This window comes from Staurois parvus, unplaced genomic scaffold (genome assembly GCF_062004578.1).
Source record: "Staurois parvus isolate SC_StPar_1 unplaced genomic scaffold, SC_StPar_1.0 ptg000031l, whole genome shotgun sequence".
Taxonomy (NCBI): Eukaryota; Metazoa; Chordata; class Amphibia; order Anura; family Ranidae; genus Staurois; species Staurois parvus.
Window position 1 is genome coordinate 16,751,499 of NW_028317827.1, and position 27,655 is coordinate 16,779,153.

Sequence of the window (27,655 nt, forward strand, 5' to 3'; positions counted from 1 at the left end):
CTATGATTACATTATGATTACACCTATTAGGATAAAATGCGTTAGAGAGGGACAACACCTGGGCGGGGATGCTTTGCATGTGGCCATACCATTTTTTTAGATAAATAAAGATGTATGAAGGAGTTATTACTGATGTCCAGTTTGTAATTACTAGTACCTTGGATTGTGATTTGTGAACACAGATGGGCTTTTGTGTCGGAACCCAGAGTGTTCATAGTGGAGAGAAGACACAGTTCTGGAGTGGTCCTGTTAGCCTTAGCTGTCTAGGTGCATATGTTATGGGAAGCTTGCAAAGGACGTATTTTTAATTTTGTCTAGACAGACATTTTAAAAGCAGCCCAGGGAAGGGCTTTAGAGGTTTCATGTAGGAATGGGGGGAGGTGAGTGTATTCAGATAGGAAAGGGTTTGGAGGGTTTGTTGAGTGTAGCGCATACTTTATTAGTTAGCGAAACTTTAAGGCAGCTATTGTGTTCATAATAGTTATCAGTGCAGGAACCCCAGAGCTGATAAATGTGTGCATTAGGTTTTAAAAGGTATGCACATACTCCAGATTGCTTCCATAATACATGGTATGAATATTGAAAATGAAGATTATATGTAAATGAAGGACTGTCATTGAAGCACAAGGATGTATGATAAGTGGAGACATGGTACATTCACTTCAGTTCATATTATCATCAGTAAGCCAGCAACGATCTTAAAAATTGAAGATAAGTGTCTTTGCATCAGAACTGGATAAACCTTTTTGACTTTCAAAGGAACATGCATTGCACAGCTTAATAGTGTCAAATGTCTTTTCAAGCGCAGACGGAGGCCATTTAAATGAAAATGTATCTAAAAAGAACACCTAAATAAAAGTTTTCACTAAAAATGGAATTGCTATTTTTTCTGTAGTATGGCCTTGCCAACTTATAAGAACAGCAATGAACACTGCTATTATATTCCTACAGAAATCTACAGTTTTTCTTAACAGCTTAGTCAAGTTAATAGCAAGGTTACATCAACAACAAAATACGGCCTTGCAGGCGGGTATGGGGATACACTGAAGGTCCAGAATACCTCTATAGTGTAACAGGGGACTTACAATTGCCAACATGCTTCAGTCTGTCTGGTCAGGTCACCAGTCTTTCATGCCAGACAGGCCAGTATTCAGACACACATTCCCAATACGTCTGTGCACCTGTTGCTCCTTGGTAGCACAGGAATTGCTTCATGAGGGAGAAGCCAACTGTTTCCTAAAATAAAAAAATCCCTATGCACACCTGCACAATCAGTGTTCTGGTTACTGGCAAAATGTGGACCCAGGTTTGGATGCTTTATTCCACACAAAACCTCCAGGCTCCAAAACACATATTGGGCTTTGCCAAGCAATCTACGGTTGATCACTTTTCAGAAGGTGGCTAAGCATTGGCTTCCAGTCAATAAGGAGGTGATCCTGTTGCCTCCTTTTTTTATTTCTTAGCTTTTTTTCTTTGCCGAATGTTGAATTTGTGGCTTGTGGTTGCAGTGAGCTTAGTTAACTTTTGACAGGTGGTGCTGTCTGTCAACTCAATAAGCCACAGTAAACTTGCTGCAGCCATGATGAAAAAAACAGGAAGTTACTTCCCCTTGACTGCCCTTCTAAAAGCTACCATACAGCCACAGGGTCCTGTGGACATGCAAATTTAACATGGCTTGATGAGTTGACAGTTGGCATCACATGTCAAACTTGCCCATTCAACTCAACTGGGCCGCACCACAACTGTGAGCCAAATGCCTGGCTTATGGCTGCATCACATCTGTTACATTGAGTTGATAGTTGGCATCCCATGCCAAACTTTCCCATTTAACTCAATTGGGCCCGCCACACCACATTCTGTGAGCCAAATACTTGGCTCATGGATGCAACACATCAGTTCCATTAAATTAGCCATTCTAAAAAAAATAAAGATTGCAGGAGATGGAAAGATCACCTCTCCGTGGAAGAGTACCTCTGGACCCTTTGTTTACATTGAGCTTTCTGCCATGGAATCTCCCGGGCCAACAGCTGAATAGGACCGGGGGTACAGTACTGTGCAGGAAGCTGTCACATTCATGACAACTTCCCATCACAGTCAATGCCCATTCAAAGCATTCTGAGCCTTAGTACGCCAGATCAGAGCTGGCCTTCATTGTTATTATTATTATTTTACAGAATTTATTGAGCGCCAACAGTTTGCACCATGCTTTGTAATATAAAGGGAGACCACACAGTTGCAATACAATAAAATATAGGAGGGTTAAGAGGACCCTGCTCATAAGAGCTTACAATCTTATAGAGTGGGGCAAGTGGTACAAAGGGTAATAACTGAGAGGGGATGTGCTGATGGAAGAATTAAAAGTTAATTAGTTGGAGGAAGGATAGGCTTCCCTGAAGAGATGAGTTTTCAAGGATCGCCTAATGGTTGCCAGAGTAAGGAATCGTTAGACAGACTGAGGCAGGGGTGTATTTACCACAAGGCAAACAAGACATTTGCCTAGGGTGGCATTTCTCAGGGGGGGCAGCACAGCCTCTCGGAAGAAGGGACGGATGCAAAGACACGCGGCATGGGGACCTGGTGGGTTCCAAAGGAAGCTGCGGGTTTCATGACGTTGTATGCACAGCCCGACTTTCGTTCCTGGGGATGTCCGGAGCTGTGAAGGTGACCATCTCTCTCTCGCCTGAGGGATGGTGGCTGGTGTATGGGGGGCAGTGGTAATGGAAGGCTGTCTTGGTTGGGGGCAGGGGTGTTCTTGGTCAATGTAGGGCTCTCTATGTGGGGGGCCCCAATTTTTGTGCTGCCTAGGGCAGCACAAAAACTAAAAACACCACTGGACTGAGGTAGAGGGTTCCAGATAATTGGAGAGGTTCTGGAAATGTCCTGGAGACAAACATGGGAGGAGGAGAAAAAAGAGCTTGAGAGTAGGAGGTCTTGTGTGATCGAAGAGGATAGTTTAGGTGATATTCAGAAACAAGGTTAGTGATATACTTCGGGGCAGAGTTGTGAATGGCTTTGTGTGTTGTTTTAGTATTTTGAATTTAACAGCTTCCCAACCGCCCTATAGCAGAAGTAGTGCTACAGGGTGGCAGTGATGCGCAAAATCAAATATATACACATGATTTTGTATTTCGGGGTAGGGGGCGCGCACGTTCCCTACCAGCGATGCTATTGGCTCCTCAGCATGTTAATCACCAGGCCCAGCTGCCGATTCTTGTCTGGGACTCGGCGATCATTGGCGGAGCTGATGGGGCACTGCTCTACACAGTAAATTACACACAGCACACTGTAAAACACACAGAACACAGTTAACCCTTTGATCACCCCAGATGCTTCTCGAGCATGTGCAGACCGGACCATTGTTGAAAGATCAGTTAACCCCGTATAGGTTGCAAACCGGCGATCCCCGCAAGATGGATCAGATCTGCAGATTGGGGAGCATAATGGATAGGACTCCGATCCATTATGCTTAATCCGCAGATCTGATCCATCTTGCAGAGATTGTCGGCTTTCTTTAAAACTTTCCTTTTTCTGGGGCTCATGGAGAGGGTCCAGTGTCACCCCATGTGATAGGTGTCACCCAGTGCGGCGCTCACCCCCGCACATGCCTAGGGATGCCACTGGGGGGGGCTATTGATTAATAAACATTCTAGTCTCTTAAAATCTGTTGGGCTATACATTAGGCCCAAGAAGGGTTTATGTTGTACCTATGTTGAATATTTTAGACCTAGACTTCCGGTGGTATCCTAATGGTACCCTTTCTGAATTTGTGCATGGGTGGTTAGGTCTCTATATCTTGTGTATTTCTTTGTCTGTTTGTTGTCATTGTGAAAACTTTTCAATAAATAAAGAATGCATAAAAAAAATGATGCCTGTGTCTGTAATGTTACTAAGACTGCTGCAAGTGCTTGCCTGAATTAGGTGCAGGGAACTACCATCAGAAAAATGTCGCTGACACTTTATTGAATTGCTCAGACCATGTTTATGAAGATTTGGCCCCCTGCAAATCTTTTCTCAACAAATATGGCAATAAACAATAGATTGTAACTGTTGTGTGGCATTGTTTCAACTCATTATGTATTTTAGGAAAGTACAACTCTATTCATCATTTTAAAGGTATTTACAGAATTGTTCTTTTAGTCATGTGTAAGTGAGTGTAAGAATGGTGAATCAGCATGAAGAACACTTGTAGATTGATGATAAATAGATACTTGCTGTACTGGAACATGTAAATACCGCTGCTCTAGTAAAAAGAACAAAAATGCATAATGTACTTTTAAAATTCCCAAGTGTATATAAATCCAAGAACAAAAATGGAAAATATTGTTGCTTAGCAGCCATTAGTTTTATTTTTTTTTTTTCAGCCTCTTTTTCCTTTATTTTCACCTGGCAATCCTGCCAGTAACACTTCCTATCCTAGGATGACAATGCTCACTCATTGTACTGTATCTTTGGAGGAGCAATGTTGTCACTGTAGGACAGGAAATGTGTTAGGACTATAGAGCACCTATCCATCTAAATACTTTCAACAGATATTCAACAGATTAAAAGGTAACAAATAAGATAAGTTAGTTGTTGGGGTTTCCATACAATTTAACAATGGAAATTCTTGCATTAAGTGTAACTAAAGGCAAAATGTTCTTTTTTAGTTTTGGATAGAGTTAAGATGGATTAGAAACACCTGTCAGGTTTTTTTCTGTGCCCCCATTAGGGAGATTCACCTTCCTTTTTTGTCCTGTTTACTGTTATCATTGACAGTGAAAGTAAAGGAAAATCCCAAATTTTGGGTTGACTTCAGAACAGTAATAGAGGGGAAATCTTCCAATGTGGACACTAATACTGGTGAACATGGTGAGACACTGGGTTTCTCTCACTTTGGAGGGATTTCCTCTTACTTCCTTATTTTGGCTATGGGACAGGAAGTGAATGGAAATATTCCCAATGGGACACAGATGGCAAAAAAAAAAAATATTGACAGGGATTATCAACCTCCCTTAGTCTTACCAAAATGAAACAATGAAACAAGTTTTTCCTTTAGTTACACTTTAACAATGATTTATAACTATAATACTGTACAAAGGATAGTGTTCCGCTGCTCTCCTCACACTATTCCACCAACTCAAGGAGCCAATCCCCAGTGGTAACTGACCACTCCATAAAACTCCACTCACAGACCCACAAGAAAGTGTGAAGCTGCTTACCATTAAAGGCTTTGTTTTACTTTATTGAACTCTCCAATGTAGAGACTCAAATGCATCACCTTCATGAATTGAACATATGTCATGTTTCAATGGCATAGCGCATTGTCTTTGTCCATCTTTGCTGGAAACAAGCTGGTCACCACTACAGAGAGCTTTCTGGTGAAGGAAGCCTCCTCTGCATTGAGCTGAATAGCTGGTTTCTCTGAAGCAAGTTATTTAGAGAACAACAGTGTGTTCTCTAGTCAGAACATTGCAGGCAATATTGTTGGAAAAAGGACTTCTTTTTAGATTTCTGGGACAAGTACAATTTGTTAGTGTATGTAAGATATTATAAAGGAAACACCCCAAGCATTGGGAGCCCCTTGCCCTGCAAATTAAATGCTTGCTAAGTCAAGTGGAGTAATAAGATGTATTAAGCCATGCCTTGTATGTGAGATTGCTGAAGGCGCGCCCACAAACTGAAGTATCAGAGAGAACAGGTGAGCGCCCGAAGCTTGCCAGAGCAATTAGTATGGTAAGCATGTCAGCTTATTCCTCTACCCCTAGACTTTACAAGCATTGCCCACTACCAGGCCTGATCTGGACATAGGGCACACGTGTCCTAAGAAGAGCGGCCTGTTGATGACTGGGCCGCACAGTGGGAGGTATGCAGCGGCTGCAGTCTGGACAGGGCTAATACAGACCACGGCCACCGCTTGCCTCCCGCTATGTGGCCATGCCTAAGGTAGAACCAGCACCAGCAAACTAGTAGGTGCAGAAGAAGGGCGCCAGCAGGGGACACATACCTCCCGCAGGCTGTCTGCCGGAAATACACTGCACTGAAGGGACAACAGCAGGCTCTCTCCTAACACTATCTGGTACACCATGTCAGCTGCACAGGGCAGCAAGGTGAGTGCATTGGACCCTGCACTGATCCAGTGTGTTTTACAGCCAAACATCCCGCTCTGTAGACACGGTGTGTGTGTGTGTGTGTGTGTGGGGGGGGGATGGATTGGGCTGTCTCTTTGCTAGATTGGGTCATCTCTTTGCTATATGGAGCTGTCTGTTTGCTGGATTAGTATGTCTTTTTGCTGGGTTGGGATGTTTCTTAGTTGAATGGGGCTGTCCCTTTGCTGGATTGGGCTGTCTCTTTGGTGGATAGAGATGTCTGTTTGCTGGATTGGGATGTCTCCTTGCTATATAGGGATGTTTCTTTGCTGGATTGGGATGTCTCTTTACTGGATGGGGATGTCTTTTTGCTGTATTGGGATGTCCCTTTGCTATATGGAGATGACCCTTTGCTATATGGGGATGTCTCTTTACTGGATTGGACTGTCTCTTTGCTACATGGGGATGACTCTCTGCTGGATTGGAATGTCTCTTTGCATTATAGGGATGTCTCTGCTATATGGGGATGTCTGTTTGCTGGATTGGGCTGTCTATTTTCTGGATGTGGATGTCTCTTTGCTGGATTGGGCTGTCTCTTTGCTGAATATATGGTGATGTTTCTTTGCCGAAAGTAGGATTGTGCAGGGGAAGCAGAGAGTAAAAGGGGGTACTCTGATTAGAGAGAAAAGGGGCGGGCGCATAACTGCAAGGGACATTGTGATGGGGGGGCTGTGATTGCTAGGGGCACTGTGATTGTGATGTAAGGGGGACTGCACTGTAAAAGGGCACTGTAATCAATACAGTGCCCCTTTACAATGCAGTCGCCTTTTATATCACAGTGTCCCTTTACATTACAGGATGGAGGACAAACTCCGTGAATATCCCATCACCAACCGTCCCCACAAACGCCCACTGTGAACGACCTGTATTTGGTAGCAAGATGGGGATCCCCCAGAAGAAGACATTCACTTGAGTTGAGAAATTCAAGTGTATTAGGTCAAAGAGAGTATCAAATGAAAAATCCTTGGGAATCCAACATTTTTGTTGTTGAACTTGTTACAATAAGTGGGGCAAATGACAGCTAGTGCGTTTCGACATCCACCCAATCTCCCTTTATCAGGGCTGAGTGAAATGTCAGAATGGTAAATGGACTCAAAAGTACTCCTAAGCAGGCTGATTTAAAAACGAATATTGAAAAATGTGAAACAAGAGAGAAGTGATTTTATACATTAGAACCAGTGTCTCCACATCCAATGAAAGGCATCAGATCTCCATAGAATAAAATATGAACAGCAGGCAGAGGATGTTATAAACAGCTGTGCTAGTGTTCACAGTAGAAGAGCAAACTCCAAATTGGGAGGCCTAAAATCAAAGTAAAAAAAATAGTCTCTAATTCAAAACTAAAAATTGACTTTTTTTCAAAATATTTGTGTATGTCTTGCCTTATGGACAGTGTTGTCCCTGTACGTTTTATTTATTGTTTAAATTTATTTTAAAGATTAGTGATTAAATGCTATTTTTCTTGTATTTATGTACTATGCTGCTCCCTTTCTTCTGTATCTTTTTGTATTGGTGCATATTACCTTTTTTTTGGAGCGGTTTTGTGTATATCCAGTTCACCATGTGTAGAAATTTGTTTATCATATGTAGAAATACTGGTACATATTTTCCTAATTTCAGATCAACTGTGTTAGACAGTCTTAGTTTTTTCTTTTGCAATTTGATATCTGACCAAGCTTTTCATTACAACTCTTTCATCTCTGTGTTTCTCATCTTCAGACAACTCCAACACAGAACTGACAGTTATGATTCACCGGAGAGTTAGCGCACATACAGGCTACTAATTGGTCTCCGGAACTTTATTGTTGACATTCTGCCACCTGAATTTCCAGCTCAGCCCAACCACTAAGGCTGTTACAAAGATAAAGATATTGAATCTCTTTTAAATCCTATTTTAAGGTTGCAACAAGAGTTTGACAACACAGAGTTTTGGCGTTATAGATACCTTCAACTGAGACACATGGCTGAAGCACAGTTGAGGACCAGAAATGTATGACTTTGCACTTGATATTAGGGAAAATCTTACTCCAACACACTAGATTAATCTCCATCATTTATGGTACTCTACTACTACAAGCCAAACCCACTGCATTTGCCAGGTTGCAAGATAAATGGATGAAAGACATTCCTGATGCCTCAGAAGAAAATTGGATTGAGTTTACTAACTTTTATTTTGACAGAACTATATCAGCCAGAGATAGACTCATTCAATTGAGAATCTACCATTGAATATTCTATACCCCCTTAGGACTCTTTCAGATGCGTAAGAAAGACACACCTGATTTTCTTTTACAAAGAATTTTATTATAGATTAAGCAATGATAAACAAACATTCGTAACATAGATTCATTGACCAATACATAGGAAATTGTACTGTATGAGTGAGAAATTATGTAAGGCGTACATTGGAATAAAAAAAAAAAACCAAAACGTCAGCTTTAACTTATTACAGAAATGCCCGGTAGGAAGGATACAATTAACAATCTTTGATGGTCAATGATAGTGTAGATTCTGAGAGAGAAAATTGCTACATCGAGAAATATTAGACAAGAGTATAAAAAAGACACAGACAAAGAGGAGAAAGAAGAAGGGATAAAAAAAAAAAAAGGAGGGGGGGAGTAGGGCTCCGAGGAGATCACAGCAGAATCCAACCTCATATCGACAGAAGGGACTGGTCGAATCTCGATGGTTGGGCTATATCCAGCCAGGGACGCCATATTCGCAAAAATTTTGTATGGGTATCCAATAATATGGCCATCAGTTTTTCATTAACCATGATGAAGTTCATCCGATTTTTGACAGCCTCAAAGCTGAGAAGGGGAGTCTTCCAAGCCCTCGCAATTGTCAATTTAGTAGCCATAAATAAGTATGATGCCAGCTGCCATTCAGAATGGAGAAGGCCCTCCAGTGGTTTAAATAGAAGCGCTTCGTACGGGTTACGCTTAATGTCTGTGTGAAGCATAGTGCGAAGGAGGGCATACACCCTAATCCATAATCTGCTTACTTTAGGGCAAGTCCACCAGATATGAGCCATGGTACCCAATTGTTGGCATCCCCGAAAACAAACCGAGGAATATGTAGGGATGAAACTAGCTAAACGAGCAGGCGTATAATACCATCGATAAAGAATTTTGTAGGCATTCTCAAGAATAATGACATTCCTAGAACATTTAGATAATGCTTGGGTCATGGTCTGCCAATCCTGTTGGTCTAAAGTCCCCCGACACACCTGATTTTCATAACGGTCAAGAACAAATAGAGGGTTTCTTACATATTTTTTATCGTTGGGAAAAGATCAGACTGTTCTGACTTCATTGCCACTCTGATTTGCATATGCACTCCTGAATTGGTACATCTTAGGCATCTTTGAGAATCTTGATCTTAGTGCCACACAGACACAATTTTTGAGAGCTTTATTGTATTACAGTAGGAAAACAATGCTCCTTCAGTGGATATATAGTAACCCCATTCTCCTCAACCTTTTCAAAAACCTAGTGAACCAAGCTTTACCACTTAATAAGCTAACCTATGAAGCCAGAGGCTGCCCAATAAAATGTGACAGGATATGGGACTCATGGATAAATCTTTCAGATACATGAGAGATACCCACTACTTAACTCATTCTGTGAGCTATAGAAGAATATGCCATGCCATTGCTTACTCTTGTCTTAATAATAATAATGCAAAAAGCACATTGGACGCTGTACCTTTTTTTTCATTTTTTTTCTGTATTGCATACACAGTACAATAGCATGCAAGATTTGATCACTTGCTTTGCTCTTGGTTTCTTTTTGTTTTCTTTAGTTTATTCCCCTTTTCTTTCATTGTGTTGTAACCAGTTGGTCATTTTTTTGTAAAATAAAGAAGCGATGAAGCGCCGCTAAGTGCAGTATAGGTAACTTTAATGGGTAACAAATGTAGAACAACTCACATGTATCATGTGTAAAACAGGCTCATGTAAAGTAGGCTCATGAAGATGAACGTCTGTGTCCTTTGACAGCCGCATCTGCACTCAGGGGATCGTGGATGTAGGAGAGAAGCCAGCTGGCATGTGGAGTCTCCTAAAGATTGTGTCTGGAACGCACGTTGAGGCGCGACGGCGTCAGCGTGATGACGTACATGGATCTGCATGCATAGCGACGCGTTTCGAAGCATGTGCTAGGTCCAGGTCTTAGCTGTCAAAGCAAGGACACAGCCATTCTCTCATCTTCTTGAGCCTGCTTTACACATGATACATGTGAGTTGTTCTACATTTGTTACCCATTAAATTTACCTATTAATTGCACAGTGGTGGTGTTTTGCACTGATTGTCCTTTATTTAGTCTTTTGCTTGTTTTTTTTTTTTTGTACAATGACAAATTGTGATATGAGGTTTCTGTCATATAGTGTTGCAATGGATGCATGTTCAGGATTCTACTAAATTGCATGTAATGCACTTGGTGTATATGTCATTCCTTGTTTTTATTTCCAATAAGTACCAGTTTAAAAAAAGATGTTGACTCTCAATGATTTAGAAAAACACAAAAAATCTGCCTACTCAAACGAATTACAAAAAATGTAAAATAAACAAAATCATCAAAAAGTTAACAGGAAACAAAAATTACAAAAAAAATATTATCCCAAATAATTTCATATTGTCTTTGTTATTCAGTGGCATGATATAACTAGTTGACCTTATCAATTTGTAGACATAGCCGCTGTTTTCTTTTAATATTATTATAATCTGTTACTGTAACACTTAATAAATGTGTGTCATTTTTTTTACAGGTGGAAATTTACATTTAACCTTTATATTTTTACATATGGGATCAGATATCTGAAAAAGGTAGGTACATTTTTTATAACATGCAATGATGTTTATTTGGTGTAATAATCCAAGTATTTCAGATTTTACTTTTATTGCTTAGAAATGCTTAGAACTAGTTTGATATTCCTACCCAGAGTGGCCAATTAGATTTGAATATATGTATCTGACTTTCTTTCTATTCCGTATTAAAATATATGCCTTAAAATAGTATTAAACCCAAACCGAAAAATTTAATATTTTGCAGCATAACAATCCTTAACCACTTGCCTGCCGGGCACTTTTACCCCCCTCCTCCCCAGGACAATTTTCGTATCTCAGCGCTGTTGCATGCACTTTAAATGCCAGTTGCGCGGTCATGCAACACTGTACCCAAATGACATTTTTAGAATTTTTTTCACACAAATAGAGATTTGTTTTGGTGGTATTTAATCACCACTGGGGTTTTTATTATTTGCGCTATAAACGAAAAAAGACCAAAAATGTTGAAAAAAATTAACTTTTCTTCATTTCTGTTATAACATTTTACAAATAAATAATCTTTCTACACAAATTTAGGCCAAAATGTTTTCTGCTACATGTGTTTGGTGAAAATAACCCAAATCAATGTTTATAGTTGGTAGGAAAGTTATAGACTCCACAAACTATGGTGTATATATATCTAAAAATTGATAAATCCTGATGTACTGATGGCTGACCTAATTTCTTGAGGCCCAAAATGGCAGGACAGTACAAATACCCCCAAAATGACCGCTTTAAAAAAAAAGTAAACAGTCTGAGGTATTTATTAAGAGGCATAGCGAGTTTTTTGAAGTTGTCCTTTTTTGTCATAATTTTGTAGAGAATGAAGAAATGAAAAAGAATTTTCACAATGTTTCTTTATTTGCACACTGTCACCAATGCAGTACAGCGTCATCATATAACTGGCATGATTAGGGACACTGAATGTGAAAGAAAACATTGTACTACTCTGGACATTTGATCAGGATTCTTTTTTTTTATATACATTATGATTGCTTATACCAACAAATTACATTGTTATAAGCAAGCATTTATACTGAATGAAACTGATTCATTCAGTAGTTTTTGTTGTGAGCAGTTGTGATTGGCCATAGCTGATCACATGCTACAGATGGGTTGTGATTGGCCCACTCCATACATGTGATCACCAATCACAACTCGGAGCACAGTTGTAAGCAGTGAATGTCATAAAAAGAAGCCATTCATTGTTTACAACTGCCATGCTTTGATTGGTCACAGTGATCGTGTGACACTGGAAGGGGGCCGGTATAGTGATCTGTCATTGGCCATGTCCTGTGGACACAGCCGGTGACAGAACGCACTGGAGGGGCACACGTAAGGCTCGATCCTGGGAGAACATCATATGACATCCTCCCAGGATAATAGGATTTCCGCTCGGCCGTTATTGTACAGTAGGTTTGGGCGGGAAGAAATTAAATGTGGTGGCTGCGTAAGTTTTCTTTTTTAGCCCTTTATTCCTTTATTTTCACCTGGTCATCTGGCCAATTGCACACCTCTTGTCTTATGCCTAGTACACACGATGAGAATATCAGATGAATAATTGTCTTGTTTTTTTTTTTGCATGCTAGTCTCTTATCAAAAACGAATAGGTTACTAAAGTCACGAAAATTCTCGTAAGACAGAACACAACTACAAAAGTGGTGTAACGAATTGTATTGGATTGCAATGTATTATTTTGTTTCCAAGCTTGAGCAGTCTTGATCACAAGATTTTGTTCATACAAATACTATACTAATTACACAAAAATTGTTTGTTCTGTTATCTTACGAGAAAAAATTTTGTTCTTGTCCCTTCAGATATTTTTTGCATGAACCGTTGTGATTGGCTCTCCATATCTGTGTACTAACGATTAAATTATCAAACTATCGTTCCAAAAGCTTTTTTTTTTTTTTTTTGGAACCATATTCTTATCACTTGTACTATGTATCAGGGTGTCTCCACTATGGATAGAGGAATAATGGAGACACTTTAGGACAACATTTTCAGTCTGGGGGAAGGGTAATGTTAGGCTAGTAGATTTAGATGGGCTTGACTAATGGCTTACACATTTTGAACAGTTAGAGCAACAGTTTTTTCCTTTTGTGTAAAGGTCTTGCATAAATGAATAAAAGCCCATTGTACACACCCCTGTCAGTGTTAAATGGTTTGTCTCAACCCTCTAACTGCTACTTTGTCTGCACAGCTTGGTCGGTCAAAAACTAACAGACTTACTGGCCAGATCAACAGGTGAAAATAAAGGAAACAAAGCCTTAAATAACTAATACAACCATCACATCTAAGAATTGGTAAGCTGCAATATAATACATTTTTGTTTTTGGGTACATTACTGCTTTAATTCAATAAACTCAGGTAATAGACACTGAATGTTATGTGTCAGATTTTCAGGCATAAATTAGATGTGAAATATTTTTCAGTATGTCATTAGATCTGAAAAAGTTCCTTTGGGCTCGTTTGCACCAAAAGTAGAAAAAAAAGCTAGTGTTAGCGTAAATACGTTTCCAGGCATTGATGTGTCTTGATGGGTACTGCACTGCACTTGATCATTGCAATCAACTTTTAAAGTAAAGTATATCTCAAAAGGCAAAATGTTTTTATTTTAGTTTTGGATTGAGTGGAGGTGGATTAGAACACCTTTCAGCCTTTATTGCTGTCTGTGCCTCCATTAGGGAAATTCACCTTCTCTATTTGTCCAGTTTACTGTTATCACTGAGAGTGAAAGAAAACAAAATCCAAAATGTTGGGTTACCACCAGAACAGCATTGGAGGAGAAATCTTCCAATGGCGATCCTAGTTCTGGTAACCCTAGTGACAACCAGGGATTCCCTAACTTTGGAGGGGTTTTCTCTCACTTTCTTTTTTAGCTATGTTACAGGAAGTGAAAGGAAATCTCCCCAATGGGACACAGATGGCAAAAACAAAACGGAGAAGAGTCTCTAAGCCTCCCTTACTCTATCCAAAATGAAAATAATTTTGCCTTTTCGTTCTACTTTAACTTGGACATAATGATCTCCCACACATTAGAAATAAACAGGCTAAGCAACAGATTTTTGCCAACAAAATTGAAGAGGGGCAAAGTTTCACACTGGATTATTGCACAGATCAGTAAGAAATACACAAAGCATGCCAATATTCAAGGAGGAATACACATGCCTCCTATATTCAGACAATATTTACTTATCTCTGAGTTCAGCCATGTCAGGAAGTCTAAAAAGTTAATAAAGTCCGTAATACCAACTTATTATACAATCAATAAAAAACTGTGCCTCCTACCTTCCAGTGAGACAACTTAAATAGCATAAAGGTATACACTATATTGCCAAAAGTATTGAGACATCCCTCCAAATCATTGGATTCAGGTGTTCCAATCACCTCCATGGCCACAGGTGTATAAAATCAAGCACCTAGGCATGCAGACTGCTTCTACAAACATGTGAAAGAATGGGTCGCTCTCAGGAGCTCAGTGAATTCAAGCATGGTACCATGATAGGTTGCCACCTGTGTAATAAGCCCATCCGTGAATTTTCCTTGCTAATAAATATTCCACGGTCAGCTGTTAGTGGTATTGTAACAAAATGGAAGCAACTGGGAACAACAGCAACTCAGCCACAAAGTGGTAGGCCATGTAAAATGACAGAGCGGGGTCAGCACATGCTGAAGTGCACAGTGCGCAGGAGTCACCAACTGTCTGCAGAGTCAATAGCTAAAGACCTCAAATCTTCATGTGGCTTTCGGATTAGCACAACAACAGTGCGCAGAGAGCTTCATGGAATGGGTTTCCATGACTGAGCAGCTGCATCCAAGCCTTATATCACCAAGTGCAATGCAAAGTGTCAGATGCAGTGGTGTAAAGCATGCCACCACTGGACTCTAGAGCAGTGGAGACGTGGTCTCTGGAGTGACCAATCACGCTTCTCTGTCTGGCAATCTGATAGACGTGTCTGGGTTTGGCGGTTTCCAGGAGAACGGTCCCTTTTCTGACTGCATTGTGCCAAGTGTAAAGTTTGGTAGAGGGGCGATTATGGTGTGGGGTTGTTTTTCAGGGGTTGGGCTTGACACCTTAATTCCAGCGAAGGGAAATCTTAAGGTGACAGCATACCAAGACATTTTAGACAATTTCATGCTCCCAACTTTGTGGGAACAGTTTGGGGATGGTCCCTTTCTGTTCCAACATGACTGCACACCAGTGCACAAAGCAAGGTACATAAAGACATGGATGAGTGAGTTTGGGTTGGAGATACTTGACTGGCCTGCACAGAGTCCTGACCTCAACCTGATAGAACACCTTTGGGATAAATTAGAGCGGAAACTGCGAGCCAGACCTTCTCATCTGACATCAGTGCCTGACCACACAAATGTGCTTCTGGAAGAATGGTCAAACATTCCCATAGATACCCTCCTAATCTTGTGGACAGCCTTCCCAGAAGAGTTGAAGCTGTTATAGCTGCAAAGGGTGGGCCAACTCAATACTGAACCCTATGGACTAAGACTGGGATGCCATTAAAGTTTAAGTGCGTGTAAGGGCAGTACTTTTAGCAATATAGTGTATGTTAAACATAAACCTCACTGACTTGAATAATGTCCTGTGTTCTTTTAAGTCTATGTAGGGATTTTTAACACAATAAAATTACCAATGAAAGTATGGACTGCATAATAGAACAAATAACAATGCCTTTACTGCCACAATTTATTTACAATCATATATACAGATATGTCTGATTTTCGTGAAATGCAAAATCACATTTAGATCAATAGCATGTTGCTTTGTCAGTTCTAACCATATACAGTATATATTGGGACTGAGGAATTTAGGAGAAATCACATTATCTACTTTTCATTCAGGAGGTACATTCACCACCATCTCAGAATACAAGTAATTTAGGCTATATTCGTAGACAACAAGGTTCACCCCAGTCAGTTCCTCCCCTTGAATTCTCTGCAGTAGAATGCAAGGATCGAGTCTATGCTACTAGTTATAGAGATTAGCTCAACTTAATTACTTTATTCCTGAGGTGGGGATGACACCTTAACACCCCAAAATCTATCAGGCAAAACTATGCAAGCCCAAATTCAGACAAATTTAGAAGTGAGATGAAATTTTGCAGTGTAGATATTAATTTATACTTTACCATGCAAAGACTGTTTTGCTGGATTACAAGTCCACATCCCAGGGTCAAACAATAAAAGAGAAAAATTCCCAGCTCATCCTATCAAAAAGCTTGCAAATAAAGCCTGCCTAACAGTATGAAACACAGGGGTTTTGTTAGCACAGATTTGCAAATACATGCGTAAGCTGCAGAGCCTCTTCACGGCACCCAGATATTCTGCAGTTCCTAACTCTACAAATTTTGAGAGCCCCCATAGTAGAGGCACATGTATTTAATGGATAGACCAAGGGCAGGTGAACCACATCCCAGGGCTCACAATGCTGATCATACTTGATTCTGATCTGGTATAGAGAGTCTGGATTTGTGATGGAGAATCAAGATGAGGATCAGATGAGTGTCTGTGTGATGATCTGTAGAATTCTGTCAGAGAACGTGTGAGAGATCCCAATCCTTTTTCTCTCTGAACTTCCCCTTTTATTCCACAAATTCCCTTCTCTAAGGGCTAGACTAAGAGATGCAGTTCAGAATATTTACCTACATCTGATTGGACAGCATTTATGTTGATTATAAAAAGCAAGGGTGTAGCGCTAAAACATCTTATAAAATCTCGTGATGACTCACATGAAAATAAACACACTTGATCCAAAATATGTCATAAATCAGAAATAAAATATGATAAAATGGTAATAAGTCCAGTGACAATGTGCAAATAAATTGCCACTAAAAAGTGACCAATAAAGTGAATCGTGCCAGACACATCTCTGATGATCTTCAAAATCCAGTGAAAATATCTAACGATATGGTGATGTGAAAATACCGTGGAAAGATTGCGCACTTACCAGATACGCAATCAAAATGCGCATAGAGAGATGATATCCTCAGCACACTGGAAATTCTTATGCGGGTCAGGTCTGGTCCGGTCTGGTATCTCTCACTGTCTAGTATACACTGGCACACTGGGAGAAGCTGCTCTGTATATGTAGACAGCTCACAAGGAGCCCCAAAAAACAGAGGAGGCCAAATAGTGTGATATCCTTTTAACAGGAAGCATTTATTCCATATGTGCCAAATAAACAATAGGGACAAAACCACTGACCATGTGTGAAGATAAAGATGGCCGCCGGGGCCCTCCTAGGTGCCGGCGGCGTGACGTCACAGCGCTGTAGTCTTTAGCGTGTTTATTTTCATGTGAGTCATCATGAGATTTTATAAGATGTTTTAGCGCTACACCCTTACTTTTTATGATTTATTTGAAGGTTTTATATGGTACCTTTGGTGTTCAGCTGCTATTTATGTTTTAAATGCTCGCTCACCTCTTGATTACTATTTATGTTGATTACCCTACTGGTTAGGTGTTGATCGTATCTGTCCATCAAGAATTCCTATTTTGGATCAATGAAGATAAGTTTGGATTTACTCAAAATTAACCCTATGTGGGACATTATATTTTTATCCATGGGTTAAAGTGGAGTTCCACCTGAAAAAAAAAAAAAAAAAATAAAAATAAAAGTCAGCAGCTACAAAAATTGTAGCTGTTGACTTTTAAAATACAGACACTTACCTGTCCGTCGGTCCAGCAGTGTCCTCACCATCGGTGGTTTCACTTCTCTCCCCGGCGCCGGCATCTTCAGTGTGGGCACCTGGTTGTGACAGCTTGCGGCTTCACATCCGGGTGCCCACTGCGCATGCGTGAGAAGCGCTGTGCTTTGTGAATGGCTACGTAGTCTTCTGAGACCTGTCACGTGTCCCAGAAGACTACGGGGGGGGGGGGGGAAGAGCAACTTCCGCTTCCGATCGCCAAGCTGATCGCAGTGGAAGTGGGAATGGGTACCTGTCAAATTCGGGTACCCGCTCCCCAAAGGTGCCAATCCTTAATAGAGAGGCTCCTTAATGGAGGCTTAAAGTGGAACTTCCCCTTTTGGGTGGAGCTCCACTTTAAATCTAGATATAGTAGTCTCATAACAGTATGGATGAGGTTCCCAGTGTGGATAATATCACTTGTGGTCTTATATCTTTTATGTTCTATCACTTTAATCAAGGGATGTTTGCAAATGATGCCTTATCAAGATATCAATGTTGAGGTAATAATTATTGACCCTTAAAGGGCATCTGGGTAAATATCACACTATAATTTTCCATCTCACGTCTGAATAATTCATACCGTGAAATCCTAAATTCTCCTCATTTTTAAGTGTTACAATAATACATATAATTGATAACATTATTTTTATCATGATTGCGTTTTTATATGGTATGAAGCACTGTATATACTGTAAATAAAATGGAAAGTTTGAATATTATATAGTTTTTTTTGCTAACATTGTTCATAATCAAAATAGTGAAATAAATTCAGTTCATTCTGATTTGACCTCTCTACGGATTTTTCCATCTGCAGAGAAGTTACAAAGAAATTTCACTCAATAATGATTCATGGGGCACGAACTCAGTTTGTTAGCAGTTCATTAGACAGGGACAATGGGAGTCACTGATTTTATGAAGAACATGCAAAAAGTGTTGTTTCTTGTTGGACCAGGTGCATTGACTTTCCCAAGTGATAAAACTGGTTGGTATTTGTGTCTGCTAACGCCTGGCAAACAGCAGAAGATTTGTAATTGTCTTTCCTTTAACAATGTTCATATGTTTGAATAGGTTTCTGTTTAGAGGTGATTTTCTTCTAGTCAGGTGTGGTTTGAATAGCAAAATCTAACTCATTGTTCACCAGTGGTTTTGGTTGTCCTTTGTTTCTTTGGATTGCAATTAAGATTCTGTACTTGTCAATCCTTCAAGGTCCTTTAGTTTTGAGACGAGAAAACATCTGATATTCTAAGTACAGTTGAATTTAAGCTGCAGGTATTTGTTGAACTTCACATTATTATTAATTTATATCAGAAAAATCATGATTGCCATGATGCAGGAACAGTACTGAACTTTAATTTTTAAAATAAAACTTTTTTTAATTATAAAAGGTTTACTCAACACTACTTCCTAAGGCCTCATTTGCACTTTACAGTTTATGCGGTTTGGGGAAGGGGCAGTAAACCATTTTTTACTTTTTTTTTTACTGCCCCCAACCACTGTCCCTTAAGGTGCAAATTCAGCAAATACAGGTGTATAAAAGCTGTGACTGTGATGCCTTGTATTGCGGCACTCTGGCTTCTCCAACAGTTGTTCTCTTATTACAGAGTTTACATGGAGGTTCATTAAAAAATGGAAAGGACACCTTTAAATATAATCCCTCAGATTCTTCCCCCACACACTGCAGAAGCTTTGTTAGTATTACTATATCTTTTGATGAACACATCCTGGAGTTTTCAATTCCTGCCCTGCCAAAATATTTCTAGGTATCCTTACCCTTACAAATAAAAACATCCTATGTCATTTGAGTTTCGACAAAATAAAGTGCTATTAAACCCAGGACCCTGCATTCACTATATCTGGTCTCCCACAGTACACAGAACATGGAAATGCAATTATTTTAGTAAATATAAACTGCTAAATACCTTTTCTCATCAGCAGTTAGAGCAGTCTTGTGACTTCTATCAGTGTCCAGCAGAGCACTGGTTAAAGCTTTTAACAGTTTTCTTTCTGCTCTAGGAGGATGCAAAACCCTTGACCCTCTGTCTGGACAGTGCTGATTGGCCCTGTGATGATCACATGCACTCTCCCAAGAAAAAAAAAAACCTCTCTAGCAATACACACTAAACTGAGCATGTGCAGAAGGGCTACGGGTTCAGTCTGTCTTATCAGGAGATAAGTTTGTTTAAATTTGAACATGAGGAGGGGCAGAGAAAACAGGATCAAATGGCCTTTTTACACTATGCAGAGGATTAACCCCTTAGGTTCCTCAATGAGTATAACAGGCATGCTTTACTGCATATACAGGCTGATATCACTGTTGCGGGTTTAGTAACACTTTAAAAACATATTTATTTAGTTTTCAGTCTTTCTGTCTTAGGACAGGAGTATTTCTGACTAAAGTTGAGTGAACAAACCAAACCAACATCTTGATTCTGAGACTTCCAATGTCATCCTGCATGAATCTCCTAGAAATTCATTTTAGCATCTGAAGCTCAATATCTCAAGAGGATCCCTTGCTCCAGCACTTGAACCCCATTCCTTTATTCCTCTAAAGGGAACCAATGTTGTTTCACATATGTTTGCAGTTTGGTTATACAGAAAGTAAATATGTTTGTAAAATTATGAAAGTAGTAATAAACCCTCAGCATTTTCACTTGAACACCATAAAATAAACATTCCTCAGCAAACTATTTGTTAAACTTTGTACCCCAGCACTTGCAGTTTACAACTTTCAAAGCCACTAGCTCCTGCTCTGTAAATCCTGAAGTTTTTTTATGTTTATTCTATGCATGAAAGTAGAGATCCTTCGTTATACAGCTTCCCCCACAGCCCCCCCAGTACTTACCCAGAGCCCAATCCAGCATTTTGCACAAGAGCGGATGCTGTCCCGGCTCTCTGCCTCCTCATTTATTGGCGATTGGCTCCTGCTGCTGTCAGTCACAGCCAGGGAGAAGGGAATGGGGCAGATCTGAGCTCCGTACTGTGTGTCTTATGAACACACAGAGCGTGGCTCAGGCGTAAGCAAACGGCTTGCTATTGGGGCACTCGGCAGGGGGGAGGAGCCCAGAGTGCCAGCAGGGTACCCGAGATTCACGCTGCCTTGTGCAAAACCCTTGCATGGAGCAGGTATGTATAACATTTTGGTATTTAAAAAAAAAACCTTTAGAATCACTTTAATTCAATTTTTTTTAATGTTTTTAACTCTGTATAGTGTCATAGTAAATAGTTAAGGGGTCCAATTGACCCATTCACCTAGTCATCAAGGCAGTTAGTAATGAATTAGCTACCCATTTGTCAACAATCCTAGTTCATTGTTTTCTTCACTTTGCTTTCTGCTCCTGTCAACAATCCCTCAGTGTTATGGTTGATAAATGATCGGTTTATTTTCCAGTTGATCTTTTTCAATAGGAATAAGTGAAAACACGTTCAATCACCATGCTACAGACAGGGAAAAGGATTTTCATTGATAGTTTAGATACGATTGTAACGTATGTTTGTAAGTAATCAATCGCATCTCTGTTTAAGTAATCAATCGCATCTCTGTTTAAGTAATCATTCGCATCTCTGTTTAAGTAATCAATCGCATCTCTGTTTCCACCAGTAATCTCATAATCTGATTGCTCGAAATAGGATTATATTCATGAACAAAGTGTCTCAATGCTGCTGATGCAGCACGATCGATCATTTTTCGCCCTGGCTGATCAACTCATTTTAATTGAGTCTGATCTAAACCGAGTCTAAATCATTTGTCTGGAAAAATATGGCTATTCAATTGTTTACCGATTGAATTGTTTTGATTGAATCACACATTGATTATAAAAAATCAAAGCATGTATGGCAAATTGGCAATCATTAGATGCCCACATGCTCCTAGTTCTCACATGAAGCTATGTTCGGGTACTTCCACCTGTATTTAAAAATACATTTAATTGTTTTAAGCAATACACAAGTGGGTTAAACATTATTTTCTTTATCCACGTTAGAGTTCACATTTGATGTATTTATCATATAGATGCTGTGTTTTTGTTGCCATATATTTGCAATTTTCGAGTGTTAGATGTTAGCATAAAACAACGCTGCAAAGCTGAAAAGATGGAATTGAAATTGGCTGTTTATGCATTTTACTAGTCTTTCTTGATACAAAGTTGCCTAGCAACTATTTCACTTTTTACATTTTAAAAGGTCTAAAAAATATATAAATATACTCTATTAAATTCATGGATTTTAACTATTTTTAAACATTATAGCAACCTCTCAGTCTATGCAGATAGACCATATTTCTGAGAGTTCAATCTAAAATGTTCCATTCTTATATCTGTTTCGGAATTTATCTGTTTAGAGCAACAACACCCAATACTGATATTCCAGGTGTTGAGGGATGAGGGAATGTTAAATCATTTAACAGTTTCTTACATCTTCATGTGAATCTGCAGGCAAGAATTCTGCATCTGAAATCCTGGACCTGTATATCTGCTCTGACTGGTATGGGGCAATCCTACCCTCTGTATGGGATTTTCACTTTATTTTATATTATAGAAAATGCAGTCGGGGAAGTGAGACTACCTTTTATAGCTGAATCCCGAAAACAGTTAAATGTGCAAATGGAATAAAGATACAAGAGCTGTTTTACCTGTCAAAGAGTTTCTCTGCCCATCCAGCTTTAAGATTTACACAGCTCTGTTGCACAGCACAGACCAGCCTAGTAGGGGAGGGGATCTGATCTTTCTCTACTGCAGCTCCACTTTCATTTAGGCTGGCCATACATTATACATTTTTTCATTCAACCAGCATTTGAAAAAAAATGTGTTGATTTCCCCATCCACACATTTGATGAGAATGGGATAATCAGTCCCACTGTGCTGTTGTGTTCTGTTGATGGGGAGACTTCCCCGCCATCCAAACACAATGATCATTGTTTCTGGCTATAGCTGGCGGCACTGATTATTTGGAAAAAACACAATAGGCTGGTTGTACGAAAGTCAATTGATAGATCAAATTCTGTACAACCAGGGTGCCCATACATGGATCGTAATTTGTCTGGTCTCTGCTGAACTGGCGGAATTTCAATGCATGTATGGTCTGCTTTAAAAGTCACTGCCCCACCTCCGCTATGTGATTGGACAGTCAATCGAGAATTACCACACTGATAAACGTATCTCTCTGTCTCTCTTCTCCCTCTATCAACATGTTCCCTGTACTGATTTACTCATTGTGTTTATTCTCCCTGCTCCTTTCTGATCTCTGATGTACAGGCTGAACAACAGACTTTAAAGTGATCGTAAACTCTTACTTACCTGCTCTGTGCAATGGTCTCTGACCCTCCTCCTCTCAGGTTCCCTGCCAGCGCTCCTGGCTGCATCTCTTATCAGTGTGATACCATAAGAAGCCATCTTCTATTGTGGCACACCTGCGGGCTCAATCCTGAGCCACGCTGCTTGCATCCATAGGCTCCACTCACTGGATATGACGTCACGGCGTTTCCACGGGAACCGGAAGTTACGTCGATGCGTTTCACCCCTCCGCCTTTCCGCGGAAACGCCGTGACATCATATCTGGTGACGTCATATCCAGTGAGTGGAGAGTATGCCGGATGCTGCGCTCCAGCAGCCATCTTTACTGAGGTCTGATGTGGAATGCTGCCAGTTTATAAACTACAGGAGCTCTGTACCTGACAGATTTAAAATGATATGTCTTTTGGAGATTACATAAAGGTGTGTGTTATTTATTAGCATGTGAGTGCATAGCACATTTGATTTTAATAAATTAAATACCTATTGCAGTATTACACTATTAGTTTTTTTTTCTTTCCTTATACCCATCGATATGTGTGGGAAATCCCTCGGTTGAAGTTTCTCTCTGAAGTAGTGAGAACCTTTATTATGGAGGATATTTAATATCCACAAAACTTGTTTGACTCTGGTTAAGAGTCCAATACATCTGGTGAGTGCAGTATGTGTTGGAAGTCACGGGTGGTGTGAGCACACAGAATTTTGTTAAACAGCACCATTGAATATTAATTTGGAGCACATTGGAATTGGACATTTTTTTGGGGATTTATTTATTTTTTTGGATTGGGACTTTTTTTCACTTTTTATTTATATTTTGTGACACATATATATTTAATTATTTGATGTTATTGTTTGTATTATTTTTCTGCGCTGTGTGTTATATTTTCACAACATTGGGCATTAGCCATTATTGCGCTGAGATCTCTCCTTTATTCAGATGGGCACAGCGCTGAATCGAGTGAGGGCTCTAGTAAGTATGGGGGGGGGGGGGGGTGGGGGGCAGTGAGAGGGCAGTCAAATTTAGGTACTTAAACCATTTTTAATTTTTTTATCACAGCTGCAATGTGTGTCTTTTATATCTGCCTGGAGTTCAACTTTAAGGACCAAATCACACTACATGTGTTTCAGTTGATTTTTTTCTGCATTCAAAACACACAGAAAGTAGGTTATATGGTTGTCAATGTCATAGTTTACACCCGTGTTTGCAGTTCCAGTGCATTCCGGATGCAGAAAAAAAACCGGCTGCATTTTTCCTGCACAGAACTGTACTGGAATGCGGTAAAATGCAGAAAAAAAATGCACTGTAACTTACCAAAAACACACTGTCTTTATTTAAATTGAAGAAAGAGAGGGGAAAAAATTAACTGGAATGCATAAAAAATTTACCGGAACACATCAAAAACACACCAGAAAGTGACAAAAATGCGTAAAAAAATGCACATGCAGAAACGCATCCAGAACGCATCTGGACTGTGTTTCTATAATGTAAACTGGCCCTACGGCCTCATGTACATAGGGCGTTTTTGCAGCCATTTTTAGGGGCGCCAGGCGGTTTTTTTTTTTTTTTTACATAGACTTTTAAAACCTTTTAGTAGCAGTAGCGTTTACCAGCAGGAAAAAAAACCCCCGGAACCAGTGCGTCCAGGAGCAGCAGCAATTTGGCAGAAAAAACACTTGACGCAGCTAAATGCGTCTAAACGCTATGCACATTTAGCTTGTGAGCGTTAGTTCATTTCAGTGGCCAGAATAATTGATTATTCTGGCTAATGAAATAAATTAACACCAAAGCACTTGACGCTTGTAAACGCACCTAAACACTTGTAAAAGCATTAGATACTTTTTCAAGCAGCAGGCGTTTTTTCTGAAAGAACGCGGCTGCCAGGAGGACAGCTTCTAGGAGAGTTTTTGTTAATGTCCTGTGTGCAGGAGGCCTTAGGCAATGTATCTTTGGATATAAAATAACCTCCTTCAAAAGGAGAGAGGACTCCTGGGCAATGCTATCTCTTACTTGGCAGGTCTGTTGGGCTTGAATGGTGTTTGCAGGAGGATATTCCTTTAAAAGTTATTTGAAGGGCACACACAGAAATCAGTGTTTCCTAACATAGGAAAACAAATGATATAAGTCATTTACATGATATATTGTTGAAATTCAATATGGTACCCAGAAGCATTTATATATCATTTTGAGACAGAACATGAAATGCTGCTGTACCATCCCTGTTGCTGATTAATAATGAGGAAGGGTTATAACCTTGTCAGGTTTGCTATCTCTGCTACAGTTGAGAAACGTTCACCTTATTTCATGTCCTGGTGGCCATTGGGGACGTTGACAGCAATAAAAATCTAAACACAAGAACAAATGAGGTGCTAAGATGCAGAAATTCAGCTGAAATTGTCACTGGGCACTCTGGTTTTAGTTTGGCAGCACTCCTTAAGCCTAGGTTCACATCTATGCAGATTGTGGTTGATGCATTTTCCGGGTGCATTTTGTGTTTTTTTTCACACCCGATTTGTGTTTGCATTTTGTGCTTTGTGTGACTTTAGCTGGTTGTCAAGGAGTGGGCGGCCGCCAGTGTCCTTAGCAACCGGTAAATAACATGTTTGTTAAGGAGCAGGTAGCTGCTGCATCCTTAACAAATGATGAGTAATCATCTGTCCCATTGTGGTTCCCCGCTCACTGCTGAATATAAAAAAAACAATTACCAGCAATTAAAGAAATCATGAAATAATGACGTGGGGTCCCCATCAAAAACCACACCAACAACCCCATGCAAACACAGCCCAGGGTTATGGGGAAGGGCCCTTGTCCTCATCAGCATGGGGAAAAGGTGCTTTGGGGAGGAGCCCCTGCCCCAAAACACCCCCCATGTGGTTGGGGGAACGCTCACTCGACCTGCCAGGCTGCATGCTTGGATAACAGTCTGGGAGGGACTCCATGCTGTTTTTTTTTTCCGATGGTGTGGGGTTCCCTTTAAAACCTGAAAGGCCTGGAATGGATGGGGGGGGGGGGATTCTGTTTTTTTCCTGATTTTGCCTATGGTCATTTAGCAGTGTTTCTAAACATTTGCACATAAAAAAAACCAAAAAATGTTCTGCCTTTGATCATGCCTGCATGTGCATGGGCACATTAGCTAACATGCAGATGTGTTCAGAGGTGTGAGAAAAAAATGCAAAACGCACCTGAAAGCAGCATTTTTTTATGTGTATACAGTCTTAGACTCTGTTCACATCTATGCAGTTTTCTTTTTGTCCATTTTGCAGTACTTTTCACAGTTCGTTTTGTGTTTTTCTACACACTATTTTGCTGTGATTTGCATTTTGTTCAGCTCCTTTTTTTTTTTTTAAAGTGGAATTTTTTTTTTGCTTGGCAGAATAAAAATGGAAAACACAACATGTCAAAATCGTGGCAAAAACGTACTACCATGCATTTTAGCAGATTCTCCATTGAACTCTCTATTGTAGCAAAAAATGCAGCTTTTTGCTTTTCAAAAGTCCCTGACCCTTTCCAAAAACGTAGCAGCTCAAGAAAGCATAGATGTGAACATGTTCCATAGGAAACCTTGTTAAATGGACTGTAGTGCGTTTCTGCAAAAAGCACAAAAAAATGCATTGGTGTGAACGGAGCATTAGAAAGAACCCCAAGTTGAGAATCCACCATACGTACTGTTCAATAAAAGCGCCTTATACTGCTCTTACTAGGCTCCACCTGAGACAAAATTCTTCCTTTTCCTCATGGTAGAAATGGCCCAGGTTTTGTGAATTTTTTTTTTTTTTAATTCCTTTACAGTATTTTTATGACCAAAATAACTTTTATGGCAATACAAAAAGAGTGGAGCTTGTTATTTTAGAGATTTTCAATACAGGGTAAATATAGAGACAGCTACTGGGAAAGTAGCTCCTCTGTGCTAACAAACTATTGTTCTTGTCAAAACAGTCTTCTGAGCTACTTTCAGCCAAAATCCCAGGAGAAAGATTTCCTGCTTATTCAGCACTGCTTCTCTCTGCCCGCCTGGACATTGTGCCGTATCCAAACCATCAACTGAATCATCCTCTCTGCATATTTTTAACTTTCATATCCACCAAACAAAACTCCATGTGCCTATAATGAGACTGGAAATGATATATGCAATGCGATCCATGCAGACACATGGTCATTAGGTAAGAATATTGTTAGTATAATCCTGATTATATTTAAAGCAGAAGTACACTGTATCTGAGCACTTCAAACCAAAAACACTTTTTAATTCATTTTTAGTATTCAAAGCAAACTCACCCATCCATCCATGTCTCCATGCTTTATTTTGCTGGGGAATCACTTTGAAAAATAGAAACTGAACTCACTTAAGCTCTACTGCTATAATCCTGATACAATCTAGAGACCGGTGCTCAGGCTTTAACCTCTTCCATACCGGGCAATTTTACCCCCTTACTGCCCAGGCTATTTTTCAGGTTTCAGCGCTCTCACACTTTGAATAACAATTGCGCGGTCATACAACATTGTACCCAAACTAAAATGTTATCATTTTCTATAGACAACTAAAGCTTTCTTTTGGTGGTATCTAATCAACACTGGGATTTTTATTTTTTGCTAAATTAAAAAAAAAAATACTGAAAACTTTGAAAAAAAACACGTTTTCTTTGTTTTTGTTATAAAAGTTTGCAAATAAACAATTGTTCTTCATAAATTTAGGCCAAGATGTATTCTGCTACATG

General features: G+C 39.8%; 1 protein-coding gene across 1 annotated transcript in view; it reads left to right on the forward strand.

Moving 5' to 3' along the window:
• Positions 1-27,655, forward strand: part of CERS6 (ceramide synthase 6) — a 316,537-nt gene that overhangs the window by 134,436 nt on the left and 154,446 nt on the right. The window contains exon 4 of the mRNA XM_089660323.1: positions 10,893-10,950. Coding sequence (XP_089516449.1) covers positions 10,893-10,950 — 58 coding nt within the window. The remainder of the gene's footprint in view (positions 1-10,892; positions 10,951-27,655) is intronic.